Source organism: Ictidomys tridecemlineatus, chromosome 4 (genome assembly GCF_052094955.1).
Source record: "Ictidomys tridecemlineatus isolate mIctTri1 chromosome 4, mIctTri1.hap1, whole genome shotgun sequence".
NCBI lineage: Eukaryota > Metazoa > Chordata > Mammalia > Rodentia > Sciuridae > Ictidomys > Ictidomys tridecemlineatus.
The window spans coordinates 19,903,150-19,929,033 of record NC_135480.1 but is presented as its reverse complement, the minus strand read 5'-3'; the positions used below and the strand labels follow the sequence as shown (position 1 = coordinate 19,929,033).

At 41.7% G+C, this 25,884-nt stretch overlaps 2 protein-coding genes across 7 annotated transcripts in view; both read right to left on the bottom strand.

Annotated features, from left to right (window-relative positions):
• Ckap5 (cytoskeleton associated protein 5) overlaps positions 1–4,617 on the bottom strand; it is a 102,177-nt gene extending 97,560 nt beyond the window's left edge. For 2 of the 3 annotated variants that reach the window (XM_021729613.3, XM_005329996.4), the window contains exon 1: positions 4,527–4,617. The gene's annotated coding sequence lies outside the window, so the exon portion shown is untranslated. The remainder of the gene's footprint in view (positions 1–4,526) is intronic. The other variant, XM_021729614.3, reaches the window with a different exon arrangement.
• A 6,913-nt stretch (positions 4,618–11,530) lies between these two features.
• Positions 11,531–25,884, bottom strand: part of Lrp4 (LDL receptor related protein 4) — a 51,371-nt gene continuing 37,017 nt past the window's right edge. For 2 of the 4 annotated variants that reach the window (XM_078046106.1, XM_005329995.5), the window contains exons 29-38: positions 25,523–25,741; positions 25,231–25,365; positions 24,329–24,437; positions 22,485–22,629; positions 22,121–22,234; positions 21,543–21,678; positions 19,372–19,439; positions 18,225–18,312; positions 16,587–16,728; positions 11,531–14,012 (exon numbers count right to left, since the gene is read on the bottom strand). In XM_078046106.1, the coding sequence (XP_077902232.1) occupies positions 13,680–14,012; positions 16,587–16,728; positions 18,225–18,312; positions 19,372–19,439; positions 21,543–21,678; positions 22,121–22,234; positions 22,485–22,629; positions 24,329–24,437; positions 25,231–25,365; positions 25,523–25,741 (1,489 nt within the window). In that variant the 3' untranslated portion in view covers positions 11,531–13,679. Of the gene's footprint in view, positions 14,013–16,586; positions 16,729–18,224; positions 18,313–19,371; positions 19,440–21,542; positions 21,679–22,120; positions 22,235–22,484; positions 22,630–24,309; positions 24,438–25,230; positions 25,366–25,522; positions 25,742–25,884 lie in introns of those variants that run through there. The other 2 variants (XM_078046107.1, XR_013437587.1) reach the window with 2 other exon arrangements.

Below are 25,884 nucleotides of genomic sequence, written 5' to 3'. Positions count from 1 at the left end.
AGGCAGAAGGATTGTAATTTTGAAGCCAGTCTAGGCAACTCAGCAAGACTCTGTTAAAAAAAAAAAAAAAAAAAAAAGGTCTAGGGATGTAGCTTAGCACTTGCCTAGTACATACAAGGCCCTGGGTACACCCCTCTCCCCCCAAACACAGATATGTCAGAAGGGAATAGATTAGAAGTCAACTAAAACAGCCATCAACGGACTAAGCTAGAACAATTTGAGCAACAACATATAGTAGTACTGGAATGCAGCCCAAAATATAAAATAAATATCCTTGAGCCTTTAGTGATATAAATAAATACTTGTCTAAATAAATGGAGGGAGAGACAAATCTTCTATCTGGAATTCCAAATAAATTGTACAGATACTCCACCTTAAAAGTCAAGGAACATAACTCGCTTTCCTTAAGTGTGGGCTGCACAGTGACTTCCTTTTCAAGAGCACAGTATAGAAAAAGATGAAAGAGTAATTTTACAGTGGCAAAACTTTACAAACACTACTTCAGTCCCGTAACTGAAGTCAATATTAAGTCATAAATCATATTGATAGTATGTACCCTTAATAAGATGAGGTAAAAATGGTCCTTTACCTCTGTAGTCTTCCTACCAAAAACCCAGAGCCTCAGTCTAATCACAAACAAAAAAGAAATTCAGAGAAATCCCAGCAGAATATCCTACAATATATTTAATTAGTGCCCCCCAAAACTAGACTAATTTTTTTTTAATTGGAAAAAAAAGATGAGTGTGGAAGCACACACCTATAATCCCAGCAACTCATGAGGCTGAGGCAGAAGGAAACCAAGTTTAAGGCCAGCCTGGGCAATTTTGTGAGACCATGTCTCAAAAAATAAATAAATAAAATTTAAAAAATCAAAGGGCTGGGCATGTAGCTCAGTGATTCACACTGGGTTCAGTCTCCAATACTGTGACAGATAGATGGATAGACAGATAAGATACTGAGACAGCCTACTGTTTATTATATACTGTATTACTTCATCACATAGAGAAGACAATACTAGTTTTGGTCATTTGTTCAACAAATACTTTTTTTTCCCTGTAGTGGTGGTGGTGCAAAGGGGACCAAACCCACAGTCTCAAACATGCTAACTACTTTTTGACCACCTACATTGTTCCAGGAACTACTTGAGATATTGAGGTAAACTCAAAGAGGAAAAAAAAATATGTTGTGCTTTTTTTTCTGTCAGGGAATCTGACACAAGCAAACAATAAGTGACCTATCACATAATAATAAATAGAGGAAAATGAGGTGATTGTTGACAAGGGTATTACTCTAATTGGTAATTTAGAAAAATGTCTCTTTGGGGCTGGGATTGTGGCTTAGAGGTAGAGCACTCGCCTCGATCGGGTGGAACCTGGGTTCAAACCTCAGCACCACATAAAAATAAAGGTGTTGTGTTGTGTCCATCTACACCTAAAAAATAAATATTAAAAAAAAGAAAAATGTTTCTTTAAATAAATAATATTTGAGTTAAGAATTGAGTGGAGCCTATAATACAGGCTTGAGGTAGAGATTCGTTGAGGTGGAAAGTTCCAGGCATATAAGAGCAAATGCAAAGGTCAAAAATAAAAAGTTTAGGGCTGGGGATGTGGCTCAAGCGGTAGCGCGCTCGCCTGGTATGCGTGCGGCCCGGGTTCGATCCTCAGCACCACATACAAACAAAGGTGTTGTGTCTGCCGAGAACTAAAAAAAAAATAAATATTAAAAAAAATAATAATAAAAAATAAAAAAAATAAAAAGTTTAATGTGCTGGAAGTACATCAAGTAGGTAGGGTAACTGCCCAAGTAGGAATGAGGTAAGAAACATATTTTGAACTTGAGATATAAGAATACAAAAAAGTTTTTTTTTACTTTAAAACCTTAAATCTCCCCAATACTTATCACCAAGAAGTTATCATTATTAGAAAAATCTCAATTTTTATGCTCCCCCTTAACCCTACCCAATGTCACAGCTATTCATTTTCTACATAGTAAGCACTGAATTTTGGCCTGCCCTTCAAAAAAACTATGTCTGTCATTCATATTTCATTTATCTCTGATAAAAGGTGTTAAAAGGGGGAGGAGTTCTATCCAAAATCTGCTCTTGAATTATCTTTAACAGAGCTCATTACTTCATATAGTATAACCATAAAAAAAAAAAAATAAGGCCCTGGGGCTGGGGTTGTGGCTCAGTGGTAGAGCACTTACCTAATATATGTGAGGCACTGGGTTTGATCCTCAGCACCACATAAATAAACAAACAAACAAAATAAAGGTATTGGGTCCATCTACAATTGAAAAAAACATAAAAAATAAAAAAATAAGACCTTGGAAACAAACTTGAGGGGCTGAGGATGTGGCTCAAGCGGTAGCATGCTCGCCTGGCATGCATGCGGCCCAGGTTCGATCCTCAGCACCACATACAAACAAAGATGTATCTGCCGAAAAACTAAAGAATAAATACTAAAAAAAAAAAAAAAAGAAAAAAAGAAAAAGAAAAAACTTGAATTCAAATTCAGTTTCTATCACTTAATTATATTATTTTGAGCAAGTTGGATAACCTTCCTCAGTTTCCTCATGTATGAAACATTGAAAGGATTAAAAAAAAGATAAAATGTAACCCCCAATGAGCATTCAGTAAATGTTAGCTACTGCTAGTAAGAGTATTTGGGAATTTATTTTGTTAAAGGACCAGGACTGGACTGAGGGATTATAGAAACTACAATGTGCTACAGTTAACTATTTGAAAGATAAAACTGTCAAACTCCCTTAGGTCAGGGGCTTTGTCTTTTTTTTGGCTCACCAGTGCATTTCCTGGATCTAGAACAATGTTTAAACATCAAGCAGACCTCAATCTCAGTATTTATTGAATGAGTCCCCATTATGTCCAAGGAGCATAAGAGAGTCTAGCTTTACTTGAATATAAAGTTTTCATTCCCTATCAATATTTTTAAACTATTCAAATGTATTGTTAAAGATGTTAATCATTTTTAATTGTTTCCCCAAAACCTAGAACAGGTGTTTGTTAATATTGTTACTCCTATTTTCTCCAACTAAAAGTGCTGCTAAAAGTGAACCGTCATAATACACTGTATTTATGATGGAATTACCACACATCACTGTTCATAATTCAAAGTTGATGATCAAAACTTTAAAAGTAATGAACTATAAAGCATAAGGCATATTAATTGTTATGGAATGCCTTTGCTTATCATTGCCTTAAGTGAACAGCCTTTAAAAACTTGTGTAAAATTTTCTATTTGCAAGTTTACCAACCAGGTTGAATTTATGTTGGCAAAATATACTGATTTCACCTTTACCTATATCATTAAGTTTCATAACAACATTACAGTTTGTCCACTCAAGAAAAATTTCAAAATGTCATTAACTTAGTTTATCTGCTCTTTAGGTCAAAGAAGGACTTTTCAGGGTGATGAAAATGGAGAAAAAGAGGAGCTCACCTTTCCAAAAATGAATTTTCAGTTACTATAATTATGTATAATATAAGACAGGAATCATATCTGGGCCAAGATTTGATGTCTTGGTTCCCATGAGAATTAAATTAGAGCCATGCATAAATTTGGGGCAAGTTCTGCAAAACCTCCACTCTCTATTGATACTGAATGAAAAACTCATTAAGATTCATCAACACGAATATATTTGCTAACACACAGCCACCACTCTGGCAACATCTCTTTCCTGGTTTTCTATGCAAGAAACAAAACGAAAAGCATTAAATCCTGCCCGACAATTACCACGACAGCAGGTGGCTCCTCAACAGCTAGAGAATAAAAACTAAAAAGTTAAGAATCCAGTTTACCAAGCCCCCAGCTTAAGTAGCAAGGCCTGCTTAACCCACACTGCTGGCTAAGGTATTGGTCCCCCCAACCTTCAGAGCTGGAAAGATACCTGAACTCTACTGACACCTTTTGAAAGAGCCAGCCAGATGTAAGGGCGGAGCGGTGAATGATCAGAATCGTTAAAATCGCAGCGGGCAGGGACACAGGTGTGAGGGCAGGCCCCGGTACCACCGTCCTTGTCATGCTCCAAAGCGACCAGGCCCTCCACCACCACCACAGCCCTCGGCGACTCTCACTCATTCATTCATTTGACAATTACGCGAGGCGCGCTCCGGTAGGGCCGGCTCGCAGGGCCCCCGCCCCAGCCCCAGCCCCAGCCCCAGCCCCAGCCCCAGCCCCAGCCCCGGAACACCTCAGCGGCCAAGCACGGCCCGGCGCCGCCCGAGTGCCCCTGCGCTGCAGCCCGCGCCCCGCTGCGGCGCGCTCCGGTCACCCGAATCACTGCCCCGGCCTCCACCGCACGAGCGCCCACGCCCCCCCGCCCTGCCAGCCGCGGGTTCCCCGGCCTCCGCCCCGCTTCGCCGCCTCAAACCTGCCGGGTTCGTGAGGCAAGGAAGGCGCGCGTCCGCGGAGCCCCCGACCGGGATGCTGGGACCCTCCGCGCGCCCGCGCGCGCGACTCCCAGATCCACGGGCCTATGCCTGGGGGTCTGGCCCAGCGCCCACTCACCTCTTCGGGTCAGAACCGAGGGGCCTTCTCTAAGCCGTTTGAAACCGCTTGGGCCGCCGCACACCCCGCAGTGTCCTCGTTGTTTATTGGTCCTCGACGGACCGCCCATCGCCCTTTTATTGGTCCATTTGAAAGTACTGTGGGCACGCGCCGCCTGCAGTCTTAAAGGGGCCGCGCGCAGCCGCGTTTTCCTGTGAACCCAATGCTGCCTTTCCTTTCCAAGTGGGAAGCCTGTGGCTGGAGGGAAAGCTGCTGACCATCCCCAAAGAAAAGCTAAAGGTGTGTGTAGATGTGTGCATTCAGGGCCGTCAGCATGTTTGTTTTTCTTAATTACAGTTGCTATCAACAAATGACTTTTTATTTTTTGGAGCCACTGAATTCACCAAATGTCGATTGTGCAGTTAAGGTTCTGAGGGAAAACGAGAGATTTCTGAGAAGTAGTGCAAAGAGCAGTGACACTGGATTCCAGTGGATTCCACTGGAGCCAGGACACTGAGTTCCAGTTTTGACCTGCTCTGAGCAAATCACTTGTCTCAGTAAATCTGGAATTCAGCTTCCTCATCTGTAAGACGGAATTGAAAGACCCTAGCCCAGTCAGCCTAGTTACCTAAGGCCAAGATATGAAACCAAGATACCAGACAGGCCATAAACAGGTTCAGGCGCCAGGCATGCTCTCCGGACAACCGGTGGAAGAACAGAGCACCCGAATCCTGAGGCATGAATGAATAAACCGGAACAGATAAGCAGGAACAGAAAGAATAGAATGCAGACCTGTGGTTTTTGGAATGCAGACCTGTACCCCCTAGGTGGCCTATATGCTAGATTTAAACAAACCAATAAGAAACCTGTTGCTTCCCGCGCCCGCGAAACCTGTCCCAAACCCTATAAAAATCTCTGTATCCCCAAGCCCGGTGTGCCAGTTCACCAAAGCTCCGGCTGAGGTTCTGCTGGGCACCCGCAGGCGCCTGTGTCCCAATAAACCAACCTCTTGCTTTTGCAGCCAGTGTTTCGTGTGATTCTCCTTGGACAGGGATACGGGGGTCTTTCATTGGACGGGGGTCTTTCAGGAATAACAATATTTTCCTTACAAACTTAATGTAAGGATTTAGTATAATAAATAGAATATCTGGGACAGGAGTTTATGAACTGCAGTGCATTCTGCAAATGCTTAATACTCCTTTTATTATAATGAGAAGCTTGGTTAATACAGTCTCCAAAATTCTGGATCAGCTGTACTTTTGAGGTTTCTATAAGGTTGGATCTTTACTTCCAAGGAGTTTTGCGATCTACAGTAATAGGATGAGTAAAACATATAGACAAGTCACTAGAATTCAAAGTAGTATGAGAGCTACATAAGTGAAAAACCACGGATATTAATCAAAGGGAAAAAGTTGACGGAGAGGATCTATGAAAGAAATGAACTTTGGAGACTTAAAGGACATGTAGTTTACAAACACTTTAAGTGATGGAATGGGGTGGGTAAAAGTTAAATATCCTTGTCAAATTGACAAGGATAAAAAGATTCAACAATCTTTGGGTGGAAAAATAGATGCTCTATTGGTAAGAGTATAACTGGTGCAGCAAGGTGTGGGGCACACCTGTAATCCTAGAGACTGGAGGAGGCCAGCCTCACAACTTGGGAGACCCCCATCTCAAAATAAAAAGGCTGGAGATGTTGCTCAGTGGTCCAGTGTCCCTGGGTTCAATCCCCTGAACAACAAACTTTTGGTGAAAACTTTTAGGAGGACAATTTGGCAGTTACTAAAATGTAAAATCTACAGAATCTCTGGCCAGTAATACCACTATTAGGCATTTATTGTACAAATCTATACAAGTATTCAAATAAAAGTGCACAAGAAAGTTTACTGAAGCTCCTGGAAATCACATGTCCACCTGTAGGAAACATTTGGAAAAAGAGTAATTTATGTGTGTTGGAGTAAAAAGTGCACATATTTTAATTTTTAATTGAAAAGAGGCAAGTTGCAGAAAAGCACATGTGGAATGATTTAATATATATAGTTATAAATGTATGTGTGTTTATGCTTGAAAATAGTTAGAACATTCCTGGAATTATAAGAAACTGAAAAGGATTGAATTCAGCAGGAAGGAAAAGGTAGGAAAAGAGTTTTTCCCTCCAATCAGGGTGTTACTTTTTTTCAATAGATGGAGCAAGGAGAATGTCTAGTAGCACACACAAAAAAAGAGCAAGATCAAGAGACAGAAAGTGCATTTTATATATATGGGATTGAATACGTGGATTTGATTTTAGGACAAGATTCATGGTGGGAAGCAGTGGAATACAAATTGAGAAATTTAGGAATAAATCTTGGAGGGTCTTGGATACCAAGACAAAGAATTTCTACTTTAAATAAATAGCTAGTGGGGAGCTACTGAAGGTTTCTGAGCAAGAGAATGACAAAAATCAGGACTGTACTTTAGGAAAATTAATTAGCTTGATTATCAAAAATGAGTTAGAGCTAAAAGCCCAATTTGGAATCTGATATGAGATAACAGCAGTAAAAAGGATGAGAATAGATTGAAGAAAGAATGAAGGATTTAGCAATCCATTAGATTAGGTGCAAAGGCAAGGATGGGTCCCATTTAGAAAGATGAGTCAAAAAGAGTACCAGGATTTGAGCCTAGGGACTGGGAGGGCAGTTATTGCCCAAATGGAAGGAGAAAGTCAAGAGAAGCTGTCCCAAGGGGAAGGCAGAGAGTTTAGTTTCAGACTTGTTTACTTTAGGTACTAATGAGACATTCAGATGGAACCAATTCTAAGCAAGCCTAGAAAATTCAGGATGGAATCTGGGAAAATAAAGACTCAAATGATAGATATCTGGGGATCATTTCTATAGAGTGAATGAAACTATAGAAGGGGAAAAAAAGTGGAGAGAGTGAAAAGATGGGAGATGAAGACAGATTAACACTTAAGAGAGGAACTAAACTAAATGGTAACTTTCGAGGACTCTACAGAAATAGTATTCTTCAGTCATTGGCCATTGGCATGTTTACTTTATTTAAATTTCATTAGAAATATACTGAAGATTACATTTAAGGAGAGGGTGATAGTGACCTGTAATTTGCTTAAGAAAGGATGTGTGCAGCCTGGATCCTAGAGAATTTTAGAATAAGATGGCAAATTTTTTTTTTAATAATTTTTAGTTGTAGATGGACACAATGCTTTTATTTTATTTATTTATTTTTTATGTGGTGCTGAGGATCGAACCCAGTGCCTCACACATGCTAGACAAGCACTCTGCCACTGAGCTACAACTCCAGCCCAGCAAAATCCTTTTTTGTATTGAACCAGTGAGATGTAGCCCTAGTAGAAGATGAGCATTAGATGCCTGAATCCATTTATTTATTCATTCATTTAATAAATATTTATTAAGTACCTAGTATATAGAAGGACTGCTCTAGGTACTTGGAATAATCAGTGAACAAATAGACCAAAACAAAACAAAACAAAACTTCCTTTCACTCATGGAGCTCACATATGGTAAAGAGACATAGACAATCAATACATAAATAACATATAGTATGTTATTAGATAATATGTGCAACAGGGAAAAAATAAGACAGGGTAAAGGATAGAGAAATGGGGGAGGAAAGAATATACTTTCTAAATGAGTTGGTTAGTTTAGGTTTCACTGAGATTGGAACAAAGACCTGAAGAAGGCTAAGTAGTTAGTCATGACTACCTCTAGGGGAAGAAAGTGTCAGGCAAAGGGAAGGGCTATACAAAGGCCCTATGTTGGGAGCATGTCTGACAGGTCTGAGAAACAGGGAGACCAGTGTAGTTAGAACAGAGTAGTAGGCAGAAAGAGGGAGTGGGAGATGAATTCTGATAATGGAGGAAAAGGGCCTCATAGAAACCTAATTATAGTACCTTGCCCATAGTGGGTGTTCAATTAATATTTGTTCTTCATACTGGGGATTGAACCAGTACAAAGGTGCTTTACCACTCAGCTACATCTCCAATCCTTTTTTTTTTTTTTTTTTTTTTTTGAGACAGGGTCTTGCTGAGTTGCAGAGGCTGGCTTCAAACTTCCAATCCTCCTGCCTCAGCCTCCAGAGTTGCTGGGATTAAAGGCATGCACCACCATGCCCAGCTTTGCCAGTCATCTTTTACAGTCCAGGATTATTATCAAAGAGCATTTATCTGTGTATTTATTAGAGCCATGTGTGTCATTCCAGGGTTCTTTCAATAATTCTACATAAGGAGGATGGGTCAGCAGGCATTAGAGATCGCAGCATTCTTGCAACTGGAAGCAGGAAACTGATGTCAAACATTGTGGCTGCTGAGTAACTGTTAAACATTTCTTTAAAAAAAAAAAGCCACTATTAGGGTTGGGACAGGTACTTATTCCACTGCAATCTTCTGCTGCAGTCTTGTTGAAGCTTTCCTACCATAGGACATTGATCCATATTTCTAGCTTAAGAGGAGCAGCTTCAGTGATGAAACTTCCTTTCACCTTGCAATCCAAGTGCCTCTGCATTATTCCCAGCAGATAGCAGTGGTAATATTAATACAGAGCTCAAATAGCTATGGGTTTTGTGCTGTAACTGGCCTCTAACCTATCCTAACTTGCATTTGATTGCATTTAATAGGTAGTGGTTGAATGAAAGAATGAGGAGCCCTTTTTTTTTTTTTCTCATAGCCATTTCCCCATTTTCCATAGACTCCAAAATGCAGGCTGTCCAAGAACTTTGACCACAGAAACATCAGCCCCACCAAAGAGGAAGGAGGCAGTAGGGAGAGATAGGGACCTCATTAGCAGGCTATCAACAAGCTTTTAAGAATGGAAGGGAAACCATTGGGAAGCACAGGATATGTGAGTTCTTGGCTTTCTGTCTATAAAATGAAACAAGCAGATTGTGCAGCTTGGGGCTAACTTAGCCTTGGGTTTCAACTTAGACCCTTTATTAGGTTGTCTGGGTCTGTTTTAACACCAAGCCAAGTAGTCCAAAGTTGGGAATTCAAGCCTTGATTAGATATAATACCATTGCCAATACTGAGCTTTGTTAGTTTCTGCCGGCTAGTTAACAGGAGAATGGTCCAGAGAGAAAATAAATAGGAGAGTAAGGGACTGTTTCAACAGACTGCCTAAAACATCCCCAAACATACATCCTATTAAGTGGATCATATGGGAAGTGGAGCCATCTTCCCATTAAAAAAAAAAAAAAAAAAAGACATAGACTTTCCTCATTGTGAAAAGGACCCAACCACTTATTTCTTTTTTGTGGTATGTGCGGAGGGGTGAGCATTGAACTCAGGGCCTTGCACATGCTAGGTAAGCCATCTACTGCTGAGCTATATCCCTAGCCATATTTCATTTATCATTCATTATGCCCATAAATAGAAATCTGAGAACCAAAGCTTGCTGGATACCTTTGAGTGTCAGTGCATTACACTTAGAACTTTTGCACACCCAGCTCTTGACCATGCTCATTATTGCATTTTGGTCTTCTTCAGGCCAAGGTCTGATCAGCGTCAACATGTGGGTTGGAGATCTTTTTATCTTAGGTCCCACAATTTGTTCAGATGACACAGAAAGGCAGTGACTTTATTTTGAATTTTGTTTGAGAAAATATGTCTAGTGTTTTTAGAATTTGATCCACCTTCTGCCTACTTATCAGTTTCAGGTTTATATCCAGAGAACCAGGCAAGGAATTCTCAGACCTTGTTTTATCCTTGGTTTTCCTAGGTTTATCCTCAAAATTCTTTATCCTCAAGATTCCCGCTTTTCTATTGTTTTTGTTTTGCTTTGTTTTTAAAGATTAATGGGGGTGAGAGAGATGGCTATCCTTGAACTATTCCATTTGTTTTTGTTCTGGCACCCTGGCTTTTGCCAAAACTGGGGAAAATTATACTTTCTACTTAGATCTCTTGTCACTTACATATGAGAGACTTCTGTCTTTCTTGCTTTCATTATCTTTCTTCTTATTCTTTTTCTTTTTCTTTTTTTTTTTTTTTGCAGGGGGTGGGGGAGTGTTAGTGATGCTGCTAGATTTTAAGCTCTGTAAAACTGTTTTGTTTAGGCATGGGCCTGGCCTATAGTAAGAGATGGATGGATGGATGGATGAATGAATGAATGAATGGGGCATTATTTTATCAATGATTTAGGTTTAGAAAATAAACTATTGAGACTTAACATCAAATTCTAATCTATTCTAGATTAAATTCTAATCTAATCTAACCTAGCCTTTAGACTAGCATGATTCCCAATTTTCACTGATGGGTATTAGAGAACCTCAGAAAGGATCCCTAACTTCTAGTTCTAGTCTTAAGATATGCTGGATAAGCTATGAGATGTCAGCTTTTTAAAATAAATGGATTTTTTTTTTTTGTATTGGGGATCAAACTCTGGGCCGTGCACATGCTAGGCAAGTATTCTACCACTGAACTATACCCCAGCCCTTTTTATTTTTTATCTTGAGACATTGTCACCAGGCTAGCCTCAAACTTGCAAACCTCATGGCTCAGCTTCCTGAGTAACTGACACTACAGGTGTGTGCCACCACTCCTGGCAAGTAAATGGAATCTTAATTATCATGTGTTCCATTCTTAGTAACTACAAAAGGTGCCAAGATCAAAGTTTTGTGACACTGAAGTCCTCAAAGATCTAAAATAGAAATAGAAGATGCATGGTATACATGCCATGACATTTCCTTCCAGTGCTAGAGATGTCACTAATGATCATGACACTCTTCCCATTGGTGTGGAAGGGCAGCTACTACCAACTAATGAGTTGGCACTCCAGATGAAACCTATCATCCCTCTTTTAGAAGAAACAAGGGTATTATAAGTTGAAGAACTTGTCTGGACTTGTCTCCTCAAGTGGAGCTGAAACTCCACCAGGAACCTCATACCCTTTATTGCTCTTCACTGTTCCCAAACCCCCATAGAACTCAGAGGTGATGTTGATAAGCAAGTTTTCTACAGCATGGGTCTGCCAGACAGAGCGGGTGTAGGATTAGTCACGACTCCAAGCCAGGCAAGATAATTAAGAAAAGCTAAATTTATATTAAATTATCATAAAGTCCTAAAATACTGAACATAGTGGTTAAATAACTCCAGAAAGTCCAATCTCTCCAGTGAGTAACGTTAAAACCATTACACATGAGCGCAGGACAATCACTTCCATTAGTTTAGGACAGAGAGATTTTGCTTTTTTACAGAGTAATCAGTGCTCAAATAGATATTTCCTCAAAAATGTCCTTCTACATTCTGAACAGCCGAAGTGCAATAAGAACCTTCCCCTGTCCAATCAAGAAAAGACCACTTTTCTACTTTCTCCTCCTTCCCAACTAAGAATATGAAGACTCAAATGCTTCTTCTTTTACTTCCTGGGAAATGTCCCCATTTCCGCCCAGAAGTGGCACCTTACCTTTTTCACTTGATGCACTGGAAAAGCCTTCTTGGCCTGGCCTGGCTGTTTGTATAGGTTCAGACCTGGGGCTGGCTACTGAGAGCATGGCTGAAGGCGCAGCATCTGTCTCTAGAGTTTGTTTGTTTTTAAGAACTGACTAGAAAAGATTTAATCTTGTCCTCTTTTGACCCACAGTTTGGCCCCTGATTTCTCAATACTAGTAACCATAAGAGATGTTTCAAATCAAGAAACTTCTCCTAAAACCCCTCCCTTCCATTTTCAGCCCCATCATCCTCTCCTGCTGCTTTTAATTCCTAGGGAGAACAGGCCTGGGTCTGCCCTGGGCTGGGAGGGCTTCATTTGTTTCTTTCTACCAGCCTACTATATGTTCACCCCTTTGCATCTTCATTTAGTCCTCCTCGGTGCAGGACTTTGGAGATTGCTTGTGCCACAAGGCTAAGTCAGAAAAAAGCAAACCAAGCCTCTCAAAAAGTAAAGAACTAGGGGGAAATTTCAGGGCAGCAAAAACTCAATTCCTTGATACAAGTCTGAGACACATACCCTTGATGTAGATGAGCATGAACCAAGTGGTGGTATTTCAACATGGAAAGTAAGTCACAGCTGAGAAGAGTTCTGGAATAGGAACCCCACCACCTCAGAGTCACAGGCTCTCTGTCCATGAACTCAGATATCTGAATTCTTGAGAAGGAACAGAGGAGGTTCAACCCCGTGATATTTCTCTTTAGCCCCTGGGTATCCCATGTCTCTAATTCTCTTCCTGATCATTTATGAAAACTTCCAGTCCTTTGAAAGACTACCATTATAGGATATCTTCCTGAAGAATCCCAGAGAATTGGGGAGAGTGGCAGGACAGTGAAATTTAGGTGGGATGCTATGTTTGGTCTAGACAGAGCTTAGACATTTTAGAAACCCAGCCCCCAGGTCCAACATTCACGAAGCCACTGGCTCACAACCTGATTACTTAAAAGACTTAGGAAAGGGATTGGCCAGTGGCAGCACCAGGAGAGAATTCCTAACAGCCAGTGTCCATGTGATGAGGACCCCCCAGTCATCTAAGGTAGAAAAGACTCCAGATATTCCAGCAGGAGGAAGAACAGCTTGAGCCACATCCATATCTCACCAGTATCTGTAGCTGACAAAGCAGTGACTCCTGGGCAAGAATGATGTCCACTGCCAGCAATGGACAAGACACCCAAGCCCAAGTATCCCCAAAGCTTTTTCATATTACCAACCCCCAAAGGTGGAGGTTTCCCAGGATGCCCAGACCAGCTGGGCTGATTCTTCCTTCTTCTTCTAGTCTCTGTCCATCTCTCTTTACCCATGACCCCCTGCCCCAGCCCCTGGTGGGCAAGTTCTCTGAGAAGCCGTCATGCTAGCTGTGATGGGCGAGAGGACAGTCTTGCATCATCAGCTCCACTGGTGCTGTGGGGCAGTCACTAAGGGTACCAGGGGAAAGGTAGGCGGAGCTCTACCCTGCAAGGAATTGTTACTGAGCCAAGTTTCAGGGGGCCCAGGACGGAGTGCAAGAGGTGAGATTCATGGTAAAATCCAGGTTTAAATTCTTGAGAAGGGCCCTCATTTCTTGTAGCCAGGTAGTTATGGACTCAGGTGGAAAACAGCTCCGGTGGAGGACTTAGGAGAAGTTATGGGGTGGGAGGAGGATGAGCACACAGGAAGGAGGCCTGCTGTACAAGCGAGCACAGGACTGGAAGTCCATTAGAGGATACTGACAGGCAGGCAGGGAAGAGAACCCAGGCATTTAGACCTGGCTCTCCGAGGAGAGCTTGCGTTCATGTTTCCAGCCCGTGTCTGGCAGAGAGCCCCGTCTTTCTGGAGTGGCTGCAGTATGGACGCTGCTACATTCAGACTGCTCTTCCTGCAGTAGCTGCTCTGTCTCCGTGTCATCCAGAGAGCCAGAGCTGGCCTGGATGGACACTGTGTCTGTCTTCATGCACACATGATCCCGCAGAAGGCCCCCCCGGGAGCTGCGCAGCTGCTTGAGGTCATCCCACTCAGCATCATCCCCAGAGAGGAGGCAGATTCCTTCTACAATCTTGATTTTCTCCTTGGTGTAGTTGTGGTCAGGCCCACCCTAGGGTGGAGAGGAGGGACACATGGTTAGTCAGTTGACTCTCTAAAGAGGATCTCTTTGTAGAAAGGAAGTAAATGAGGTAAAAATGGGCATGAAGAGCAGAAAACTCCACAAACTAATGTGATCACAGCAAATATATGAAGCCTCACCTAAGAAGAGGGGCAGCTATGATGATTATTACCATTATCATACAGGGTGGAGAATGATGGCTTCCGGTCCTGCATCAGCCACTCACTGGATATATCACCTTGGACAAATTAATTAACATCTCTAAAACTCATTTTCCACATCTGCAGTGTGGGGAGAATAACAGTATCTGCACCTCACAAGCAATTACTGTGAGGGTTAAATGAAGTGATACACAAAATGCAATTGTTAGGATGCTGGACTAAGTCGCACTAAAAACATGTTAGCTACTATTACATTTTTACTGTGGTTTATTAATGGGACATCATGCTGATATAAATAATCAAAAGTAATTGGCAAAAGCAATTCAACATGCATTTATTCAGGATTTTAACTACTTTATATATATGCTAATTTGTTCTTAATGATCTCTTCTTAATTTTGCTAAGGAGAAAACTTGAGAGGTACAATAGGAGGGCTCTAGAAAAATCATCATATTTTCATTGATGAGGCCCCATAACCTTATAACCTTTCGGGGTAGGTTACTGTGGGCTGCTCCCATGAGCCCTGGGTTCATTCCAGGGATAGCCTTGAATTCTGCTCAGGCTTCCTCCTTTATGGATTCCTCAAAGGGTAGCCTTTTTTCTTGGTTTCTGAGGATACCAATCAACATGCTCTCACTGCCAGGAGTAAATGGGCCACAGCTTGGGTTCTGGCATATTGCTGTGTTCAGATTTTTGCAACCATTGCTTTCTATTACTAACAATTCAATTCCATAGATAGTTACTAAGCCCCTACATTAAATAGGATACGTATTAGATGCTTTAATGATGGTCCCTATCCTCTGGAAGTGACAGTTCCCTCAGTCATGCAAAGGGATACAGATAGCACACAAGCACACATGGAGACACCCATTTACCCCAGCACACCCTTCAAGCTGAAATTAGTGTTAAGAGTTCTCATTACAGAGACAATGGGTAAGTCAGGGAGAGGAGTAGCATATGACACTAGTAATTCTGGGGACAGCATTCCCTCCTACACACACACAGCAACAGGTACCTGAAATCAAGAGGAAATCAGAAGAGAAAGGGTGAAAGGCTATCTGAGGGGTGAAAGAGCTGCTGAGGAAGAAGCAGACAATAGAAGAATCACATCATTTTTATTTTCTTGTTTCTTTTTTTTTTAGGGGGTGAGGATTGGTACTGGGGATGGAACTAAGCAAACTCTTTACTACTGAGCTCTGTACCTAGCCCCATTTTTCATTTCTAACCAGTGGCCCTCATTGTGCTTCTTTTCTGAAGCATCCATCACTCCATGAACCCAAGAGTATTCAGTAATCTTTCTTTCAGCCATATTAACTGGGGAGGAGTCTATCATTCCCAAAACTGCAAGCTGTTCTTACAGGTTCTCCTTTGTAACTTTTGTAACGGAAGATTTTCTAATATGGGAATTCATGGATCCAGAAAGCACAAGATTTCTTTATAAAGTGTATTCATTATGCCTGAGAGCCCTACAGGTATGAGAGCAGGTTTGGCCCAGAGACAAGCCAGAGAAGGGTCTTTATAAGGAATACTTTCTTTCTTGGTACAAAGGATTGAATCCAGCAGTGCTTAACCACTGAGACACATCCCCAGCCCTTTTATTTTATTTTGAGACAACGTCTCGTTAGAGCTTCACTGAGTTGCTGAGGCTAGCTTTGAACTTGTGATCCTCCTGCCTCAGCCTTCTAAGCCGCTGGGATTATAGGCATGTGCCACTACATCCAGCATAAGGAATAATTTCTGATGAAGGTTACAGGATTTTAGAAAAAAACACAGGTTATATCAGACTAGGAAAAACAATATCCCAGATTACTGCAGATCCCTTGTGGAAAGGGGCTATTTTTATTGACTAAATATTCAGCAAATAATTTTCCACTGAAGTAACATAGGAATTTTTTAAGTACATAAATTTTTAGAATTCTAGAGAAATCTCTGAAGACCCTGTGATAAGAGGAAAGATAATGAAAAACCAGCCCTTCCCAACCCTAGATTTGACCACCACCTTGGATCAGAGGTTAGAAAAGGGAGAGTTTAAGAGCTCTTGGTCTTTCTGGGCATTGTCCAGGAGAGCTCCCTTGTATCATAGGGATACAGCCTCACTGTAGGGGAATGACACTCTAGGAAGAAAAGAACCTATGATTCCTGAAATAGCTTTCCTGGTAGGGAGATAATATATTAATTGTTTTCAGACCTAAATCTTCCAAGATATCTTTCTAATCTTGCTCTAAAATCCCTCAAAGATTCTAGATCTCTCCAGAAATCCAAATTATATCTAGTTCTTCTGTTACTGTAACTTCCAAAATGGTAGAAGGAGCCACCTAGTATCCCTTACTAATCCATTCAGGCAACTGGAGCACAATTCCTCCTCCCCCCAGAAAAGAACTTGAATATAAATTTCCATTTTTACCTCTTTCTTATAGCACAGTTGATTGTACATGGCTGGTTTTGGGATTGCTTCAATTTTTACTTCCTGAGTAGAAGTTCGGTAAGAGGGATTGCTGTAGGTGAGGTTCCCCATTCCAGGATCAGTGAACTTGGATTTTTTGTGTCTTTAGGAGAAAAAAAATGAGAATTTAGTTCATATTTTTGTGGAGATAAAACCTAGGGAAGTTGTAGCCTATATGTGGGAGGCAGCTTCTACAGGTTCTGGTGATCCCTGCCTCCTGGTATTCACCCCTTCTGAATCCTCTCCTATTGAATATAGGCTGGACCTGGTGACTTGCTTCTAATGAAAAGATTATGCAAAAGTGATGGAGACTACATTAGGTTACAAAGAAACTAGCTCCCTTCTTGGGTTTGTATTTCCCCTCTCCATTGCTCTCTCTTGCTCTTGCTCTGAGGGGAGCAACCTACCATGGTGTAAATTGTTCTATAGAAAGATCCAAAAGGCAAGGGACTAATGAAGGAGGCCTCCAACCAACAGCCAATGAAGAACTAAATCCTGCCGACAATCATATGGATGTTCTTGGGAGGGAATCCTTCCACAGTCAAATCCTCAGATGAGAACACAACCCTCATTGATACCTGGATTGAGATCTTGAGGCAGAAGCACCTAAGCCGTATCCACATTTTTGATCCACACAAACTGTGAGACCATAAATGGCTGTCATTTTAAGTCACTCAGTTCTGTTACGCAGAAATGGGGATAACTAATAACCTGAACTTTAGAATCAGGACAGTTGTCAGTTTCAATCCCACCTCTGTTACTTACTACCTGGGATCTTGGTAGACATAATCTAAACTTTCTGAGTCTCAGATCCTCATCTATAAAGTGAGGAATAATACCTGTGTTATAAAGTTGTGACATTGATACATATCCACAAAATGGTAAGTGGTTTTATTATTACTAGGAGCAGCAGCAGTAAAATCCAAACATTTTTGCTGTGGTCTGTATTAAAGCTTTTTGGGGAAAATATAAAGAAAGAAGCACATAAGATCTTTTTTTAAAAAATATATTTTTAGTTGCTAATGGACCTTTATTTTTTTAAAAATTTTTATGCAGTGCTGAGAATCAAACCTAGTGCCTCACACATGCTAAGCAAGTGCTCTACCACTGAACTACAACCCCAGCCCTGCATATAAGATCTTAAACTGAAAATGATATATTCTACTTTCCTAAGATGATCTGAGCACCACTATATCAACCAATTTTGTAGTAAAGAATTATGTTTGAGTAGATGGAAATGATTTCCAATTTCAATGGTTTGAGGTAAGGTGGGTTATGAAAAGCATAGATGCTAGAGTTAGTTCACTTTGCCTCTTACTGTGTGACCTTGGGTCACACAGTAAGCATCTTAGCATCTTAGCCTATAATGAAAATCCCAAGGGTAGATTTGCTGTGGTCATTAAATGAGGAAACTGCATAAGCTGTGACCAGGGAAGAAGAGTAAGTATTCAGGTTTCCATCTTTTCCTTCTCCTTAGGGACCCAACCTTGAAACAAAGCTGCTCAGAGCAGGATTTAGTGAATTGTGGAGCTTCAGAAGATCCCAGATATGCTAATGAGGACCAAAGAGCACAAGGCCCTGTAGCAAAGTTTAGATTACCTGTATAGCATCAGAGCCGCAATCACCACCAAAATCAGCAGAATACTGAGGAGTCCACCAATGGCATAACTGATATGAAGTCCTTCACCTAGGAAGAACAGAGACACACTAGGCTGGGACCACTGATAATCATCCTGATGGTGCTGGTGCAAAGGGTGGGAAGATAAAGGGTTGGGTCCATATGTTTTTGTTTTGTTTTGTTTTGTTTTATTTGAGGCAGGATCTTGCTATGTTGCCCAAGTTGGCTCCAAATTCCTAGGCTCAAATGATCCTCCTACCTCAGCCTCCCAAAGTAACTATAATGACATGTGCGCACACTGCTCCTGGCTCGAAGGGCTTTTGTATGTGTGGAATCCCATACCATATGAGAATACTGAGGGCCTCGTTCTCAGATGAGAGCCATAAGAGGTGGGTGAGAAGGCTGAAAAGAAAACTATAATTCAGCCAGCATCTCCAAACTCAGTTCTACCTCTTGTTAGTTACATGACTTAAAGGCAAGATGTTTAATGTCTAAGCCTGTGTTTTCTCATTACTCAAATATGAATCCTAAATTGCTCATGGGGCTGGTGGAGATTGAATGATAGTGTATACTCTTAGAGTTAGCCTTGCCTGATACCTGGTTTCACTTTCCACAGTTTCAGTTACCAACAGGCAACCACAGCCCAAAAATATTACTACAGTCAATGAGAATGTATGATATTTTGGGGAGAGAGAGAGATAACACAATCACATAACATTTATTATAGTATGTTTTATAATTATCTTATTATTAGTTAACTGTCAATCTTTTACTGTGCCTAATTTATCATAGGTATAATTTATCATGTATGTATAAGAAAAAACTTAGTATATGTGGGGTTCAATACTACTCAAGGTTTCAGACATCCACTGGTGGTCCTGGAATGTATCCCCCACGGAAAAGGAGGGCTACTGTATTCACACATACATATATATGGCATATATATGGCTTACCAAATGCCTGGCATATGTAAAGCACACTATAAGTGCTTTAATTATAATCTATAATCTACTCTATGAAGAGTTCATCAACCTCATGAGAGGCCCCATGAAGGTTATGGAACATACCAGTAGACACTTAGATTCCTTAAATCTTCTCTGTCAAAACAGTTGGGTATTCAGGGCTTACCTGGAACAGCAGGAATGGCCTGATTGGAATGTGCACAGAGGCCTAGCCGGGCATCATTTTCAGAGCATCTGTGGGGCAGAGAAAACTGAAATGAGGATTATTTTTATGCAAATAAAATCTCTCCTTCCTCCAGGAAAGTGGGGAGAGGTATGAGAAGGTAACAGGTGGGAGATACAGAAGCATAGAGAGGCAGGACCAGAAAATAGAGAAATCGATGTGACTTATTATTTTCCAGCCAGTGGATAAACTATGTTTAAATGTTTTTTCCAGTTTGAGAGTGAACTGGAAATCTGCAGAAAGATTACTAAGGTGAGCAATTCTAGGCTTTCTTAAACTACCAGGATGAGTGGGAAGCAGCTGCTAGCCAGGCAGATCTGATTGGTTAAGGATTATCACAAGATTCACATATTTCAAGGTTTAAAATATATTTACCCCCCCCACACACACATATTTGTTTCCTCTTTGTTCTGTCATAAGGGAAAATACAAAACATCCAGAGGGAGCACTCAGATAACAAATCTAAAATGCTCAGAAGGTAACTGCTTTGTGGGGTATTATTAGCAGCCAACTAAAGGTATCTCTTTCAAGCCTGGAGAAATTTGCAAGAACATCTGAAGCCAAGAGGCATTGAATCTTCAAATGGTACTCCTACATTAAGGAAAGGTCTGAGGAGAGGTCAGAAATGTCCCAAATAAACCTAGGGGCTGGTGGGATACATCAGGGGCGGAGTACTTGCCTAGCATGGGTGAGGTCCTGGGGTTCAATCCCCAGCACTTAAAAACAAAACCAAAAGGACCAAAGAAAATCCAAGATTAATAATGACTGACAGAACCTCAAAGATAGTAAGAAAGCTATATGTTTATCCTCAGGCATTTGCTTTTCATTACAAACTGTACTACAAATGGAGAGAGGGGCATACAATATATGTGCTTGATCATGTGCAAATCTTAAAACTTGGGAGACATTAAGTTTAGAGTACTTATTTGGAACTAGTATGCTTCTGCTTTCAGAATTGAAATTAAGTGTCAATTACATTTTAAGCTATAGTTGATATAAAATAAAGACATCAGAATATTTCAGTGAAGAAAAATTGTTCTAATTAGAAAAATGTCTGAAAAGATAAATATCAAATTATGAAGAGTAATTCCACACAGGTATACAGGGACTTATTTCTTTATTCCAATCTGTTTTTCCAGACTTTAAAAAATATTTTTCATTTATTTTTTAAAATTTATTTTATTTATTCTAATTAGTTTATATATGACAGGAGAATGCAATTCAATTCATACTACACAAATAGAGCACAATTTTTCATGTTTTTGGTTGAACACAAAGTAGAGTCATACCATTCGTGTTTTCATACATGTACTTAGGGTAATGATGTCCTTCTCATTCCACTGTCTTTCCTACCCTTATGCCCCTGCTTCCCTTCCCTCCCCTCAGGCTTTTTAAAAATAAATAAATAAAAATGCTGAAGAATTTCTCTAGATTGAGTGTAACATCCTATCACATCAATTTTAAGATGTGCCTTGTTTCCTATATTCTAACATCTCTGAAGTAAGAAATGGGATTTAGTGGTATCTAATAATTGCTGCTATTCATGTTTTTAGTCTAATTTCTCAAATCAGAATGAATTATATAACTGATAGCACTTTCAATTTAATGAAATATTTTATACTTGATGTTAGCCCTGTGTATAGTTATATTTGCTTATTTAATAATGGTGTGTATGGTGTACACAAATGCATATATGTTTGAGTGCTAGGGTCATTATAAGCTAAGGCCACCATACCTCTGGGAAAACTTTTTGTTCCAAGTCATAAAGCTACACAGCTCAGAGATCACTGTACAATGAGATCAAATACTAAACGTGACACAAGAGCAAGTGTCACAGAGACAGAGGAGGAAGGAGGAATGCATGTGCAAGACTCTTCCCAAGTGATTTCTCTTGAAAGCTGTTCTTAAAGCTTCTTGCCCTCAGAGCTACAAAGGGAATCATTTGCAAAATCTACAAGTCTAAATTGTCCTAAATAGTGGAGACTGGTGGTTAATGTGATCTTCCTCCCATCTTCTGGTATTATGGTCTAATTCTGCTGGCATAATGGTCTAATGCTAGTAAGTCTTGGTGACATAAATCAAAGGGCCCTCAATCCTGTACTAACCCTACTTACCTGCCTTCCACTTCTTCCAGAGATATACGGGTCCTGGTGGTAGAAGAATGCAAGGTGGTGGGCAGGGTGTTAGGCAGCACGGGGCTCTTTTCACTCATGCTGGTAGCCTTGGGAGCTGGGGGCACCAGACCAGGTACTGGAGAGAAAAGAGAATGAGAATAGGCCACTGGAGTCCAAAGCCTCTACAGATTGTCTTAAGAGTAGCAGCTGGAAGACTTGATAAAGCAATTTTTTAGTTTCCCTAATCTCAGGTACCCTCACTTGATTCTGTAAATAAAAAGGATTTAGATTCAAAATTAATAGTTCTGGATGGCCCCATAAGGATCAGGAAGATAGAGTAAAGCACAGCCTATCATGGCAGAGATCTAGAATCAAGAGACCTGGATTATCTTCTAGTAAATGCCAGAGGTCAGACAAACTCAGCTCTGAATGATTCCAAAGCCTAAACACATTGCCGGCAGTCTTTCCACTCCACAATCTTTGGAAGGTGGATTCTACCCAGAAGGACAAAGTCGAGGCTGGTGATCCCCTGCCCTTCCAGGGGCCCTACTGTTCCAGGAGCCATTCAGTACACTCACCAAGGGAGCAGGGCCGGCTATCAGGCTCATCAGGACAGGCACACACAAAGTCTGAGGTTCTGGCAAAGCAGAGGTGGGTACAACCACCATTGTTCACGCCACAGGCATTGGTCCCTGGAGGGAAAGCAGATGAGTGTCTGGTCTAGGACAGAATTGGGTCTCCCAATTTAACACTTCTCAAAAAGTAGGATTACTCCACTCCCAGGAACAGTAGGGCAAGAAAGGAATAACAGTCACAGGGATTGAAAAGATCTAAGAGCTTCAAATATGAGCTAAAAGGCTCTCCAGGGCTCCTAATTATCTTGGTTCACTAACAGCTAATCCCACTGATGGTGAGGAAGCAGGCTCAGTACCAGGGGCCCACCTGTCTGTCGTTGAGGGGAAACCACGATGATGTCCATGAGTCCCTCCACATTTGCCAACACTGTCTCCTTGTTGCGGCCTGAGTACTTGTCAACACGTTGGATGGACTTGGTCTGCCAGTCTGTCCAGTAGATCCACCTGTCCTGCTACTCAATATGGAACCCAAAAGAGGAAATATCATTCAGTAGTCAGACCTCAGTGCAGCTTTTGTGCCTCAGCATGTGCTACACCTTCTGCTGAAATGCCCTCTTCCTCTCTCATCTACTAGGTCAACGTCTGTGCGTCCCCAGATATGGCATGTCCAGGAAATCCCCTCCAATCCACACAGTTCTCCAAACCGTTCTGTACCTTGCAGTCACTTCTACATGTGAGTTTTGATCCTCTTATGGTAATTAGTTTATGTGTCTGCCTGTCCCACCTGATTAAGTCCTTCAAGGACAAAAATGTGCCTCAAATCTCTAGTCTGTAGCATCCACACTCAGTCCTCAGTCAGTTGGTGTGAATTGCTCCCTGCCCAACAAACAGGAGTAAACTTGTTCTCTTGGACCTTTTGCTCAAAGGCCTGACCCAAATCCTCTGCTTACTTCCTCTGCAGACTCTTTCTAATGCACTGATGGTGAAATTCTCAACCACGAGTGGGGAAGGGCAAAGAAGAAAGACTCCCACCCAGCAGTCTAACAGTAGAAACTCCAGGGGAAGTTTGTAGATTGAAAAAACTATCAATATTAGCCTATCGTTAAGTAAAGCCAGACAAAATCTTTTTGGCTGATGGAATACAATACAAAATACAGGGCTGGGGGTGGGGTGTAGTTGAGTGGCAGAGCATGCCTGAGGTCCTGGGTTCAATTCCCAGGAAAGAAAGAAAATCAGAAAGAAAGAAACAATACAAGGAAATGGTATTTGTCAAAAAGGGAAAATATTTTAAATGACTAAGAATCCCTATTTAGCCTAAGACTGGTAGATCTTTTTTCTCCAAATTATCTTACAGTGTAACAATTCTCAAAAATGGCAGTTAAAAATAAACAAGATGATTAGAGATAATATGCAGTGAGTGTGCCAGGCACTGTGCTAATGTCCTGTGTATATATTAGGGGGATACTATTATTAAATTGATTTATTTTTTAGGTAACTGAAGCTCAGAGAGATTCAGTTCCTTGCTCAAAGTTGCATTGTTTAATAATACAGACAGGAAACTGAACTCAGGTATTTGGCTCATTGAAGGTACGCAGCACACACTGACGGCTGGAGGCTTCCAAACTCTCTTTTTTTGTTTGTTTGTTTGTTTTGAGAGAGGAGAGAGAGAGAGAGAATTTTAATATTTATTTTTTAGTTTTCGACGGACACAACATCTTTGTTTGTATGCTGAGGATCGAACCCGGGCCACACGCATGCCAGGCAAGCGCGCTACTGCTTGAGCCACATCCCCAGCCCCAGCATCTTTATTTTATTTGTGTGTGGTGCTGAGGATTGAACCCAGCGCCCCACGCATGCCAGGCGAGCGCGCTACCACTTGAGCCACATTCCCAATCCCCAAACTCTGTTTTTTAACCACTACATAAGAGCTGCCTGAGCTCCAATGCTGGGACCACAATGTTAGGCTCAATGGTGTAGCTTATTAAAATGCATATTCCTGGGCCCAATCCTTTGTCCTTTGTGAGGACCAAGCAGATTCTCTATAGCCAGGACCCATGAGCCTGCAATTTTAACAAGCTTCCCAGCTGATTCTGTGCACCACTGTTTGAACATAGAAGGGGTACAGCAGGAATAGCAAGGCACTTGGAGGCTTAGAACCCCAGGGAAACACACAGTCAAGGAGGTTTAGTTACCTCTCTCCTGAGCCAGTACCTGTGTGAGGGCAAAGGGGTGGGACACATGGCTGACCAAGACCTGCCGCAGCTTCCCATTGAGGTCAGCGCTCTCAATCCGGTCCAAATGTGCATCTACCCAGTAGATCCTGTGAAGAAGAAAGAACAGTGGCTGCTCCAAATGCTTCCCCAGGAGCCCAGCTCTTCTCTCTCAGGACCTGTCTTTGTCCTCCAGAGCTGAACTGGCAGGTGCTGCCAGCCATCAAGAAGTACCTGTGATGAGAGGCTACTCTAAGTCCCAAAGCCAAAGAGGGAAGTTGGGAGGCCAGGGCTGTTCTTAGGAGGCACAGAAAGGCTAGTGACTTCAGAGGGGCCTCTGCCAGCCTCATCTTCGGCAACTTGATCACCCTTTGATCTCTACCCAAAAATCTTAGGCCAAATTCTTACAAATGGTCTTCAAGAAGAGAGTTCAGTCAACATGGCCCTTACCAAGGTTAAAGTAAGAGGGCACTCTGCCAACTCTCCAGGCGACCTTGATCCCTTTCCTTTCTTTAGGAAGGGGAACAGACTGCTTCAGAGCCTTTTTCCCCTCTCCTTCCTGCCCTCCAGCATTTTTTAAAATCTAGACCAGGTATTGCAAATTCCAGTGTCCACAGGATTGGATGAGTAACAAATACAAGAACAGCTGTTGAATAGACGGGGAAGTGGGTCTTATGGTCCAGGCAGAGGACACACTCTGTTAAAGGCCCTCAAATTAAAAACACGAGAACCAGGCAGACACAAGCCATCTAAGGAGCTGGCTTTAGTAGCCCCTGCTCCAAGAGTATGTTCCCTCTTCTCACTGCTTCCTCTTCCCACCCTCCAGGGGCTTTCCATCTTTTCATTTTCCCTACTTCAGTCTCCACCCAATTTCCAGGAGGCTATTTGGAGCAGGATTCCTACCTTCGGGTATCATAGTCCAAGGTAAGGCCATTGGGCCAACCCAGGTCTGTGTTGATGAGTACCTTCCGGTCGGAACCATCCAGATTTGCCCGTTCAATCTTGGCAATGTGGCCCCAGTCTGTCCAGAAGAGGTACCTGAGACACAATAGTGCCATTGTCACCAAGGCATAGTCTGCCAGAAGCTGACAGACTATGGGGACACACCAAGACCACTAAAATATAGGCACTCTTCCGAGGCCTCTTACAAGACCCTTTCTTCCCTGGATCTCTTTTCTATTGGCCATAAACTTACCCCTTCCTGGGGAAAACAGCAATGGCCCGGGGCTCATCCAGGCTGTTGTTGATTAGAACTTTGCGGCAGGAACCATCCAGCCTTGATGCCTCGATGGTATTTCGGCCTGTATCTGTCCAGTACAGGTTCCTGGCCACCCAGTCCACTGCCAGCCCATCGGTAGTCTTCAGCCCATGCCCAATCACTGTCTCCATGTTGTTGCCATTCAGGTCTGCTCGCCTTGGGGAGAGCCCAGGGTTGGATGAGTGACCAGAATGACCAAGAGTAACTGAAACTCCTTTTATCCATAATTGGACCCCCACTAGACTATAAGCTCCACAGAGACAGAGACCAAGTATCTACTAGCAAATTCCTCAGCACCC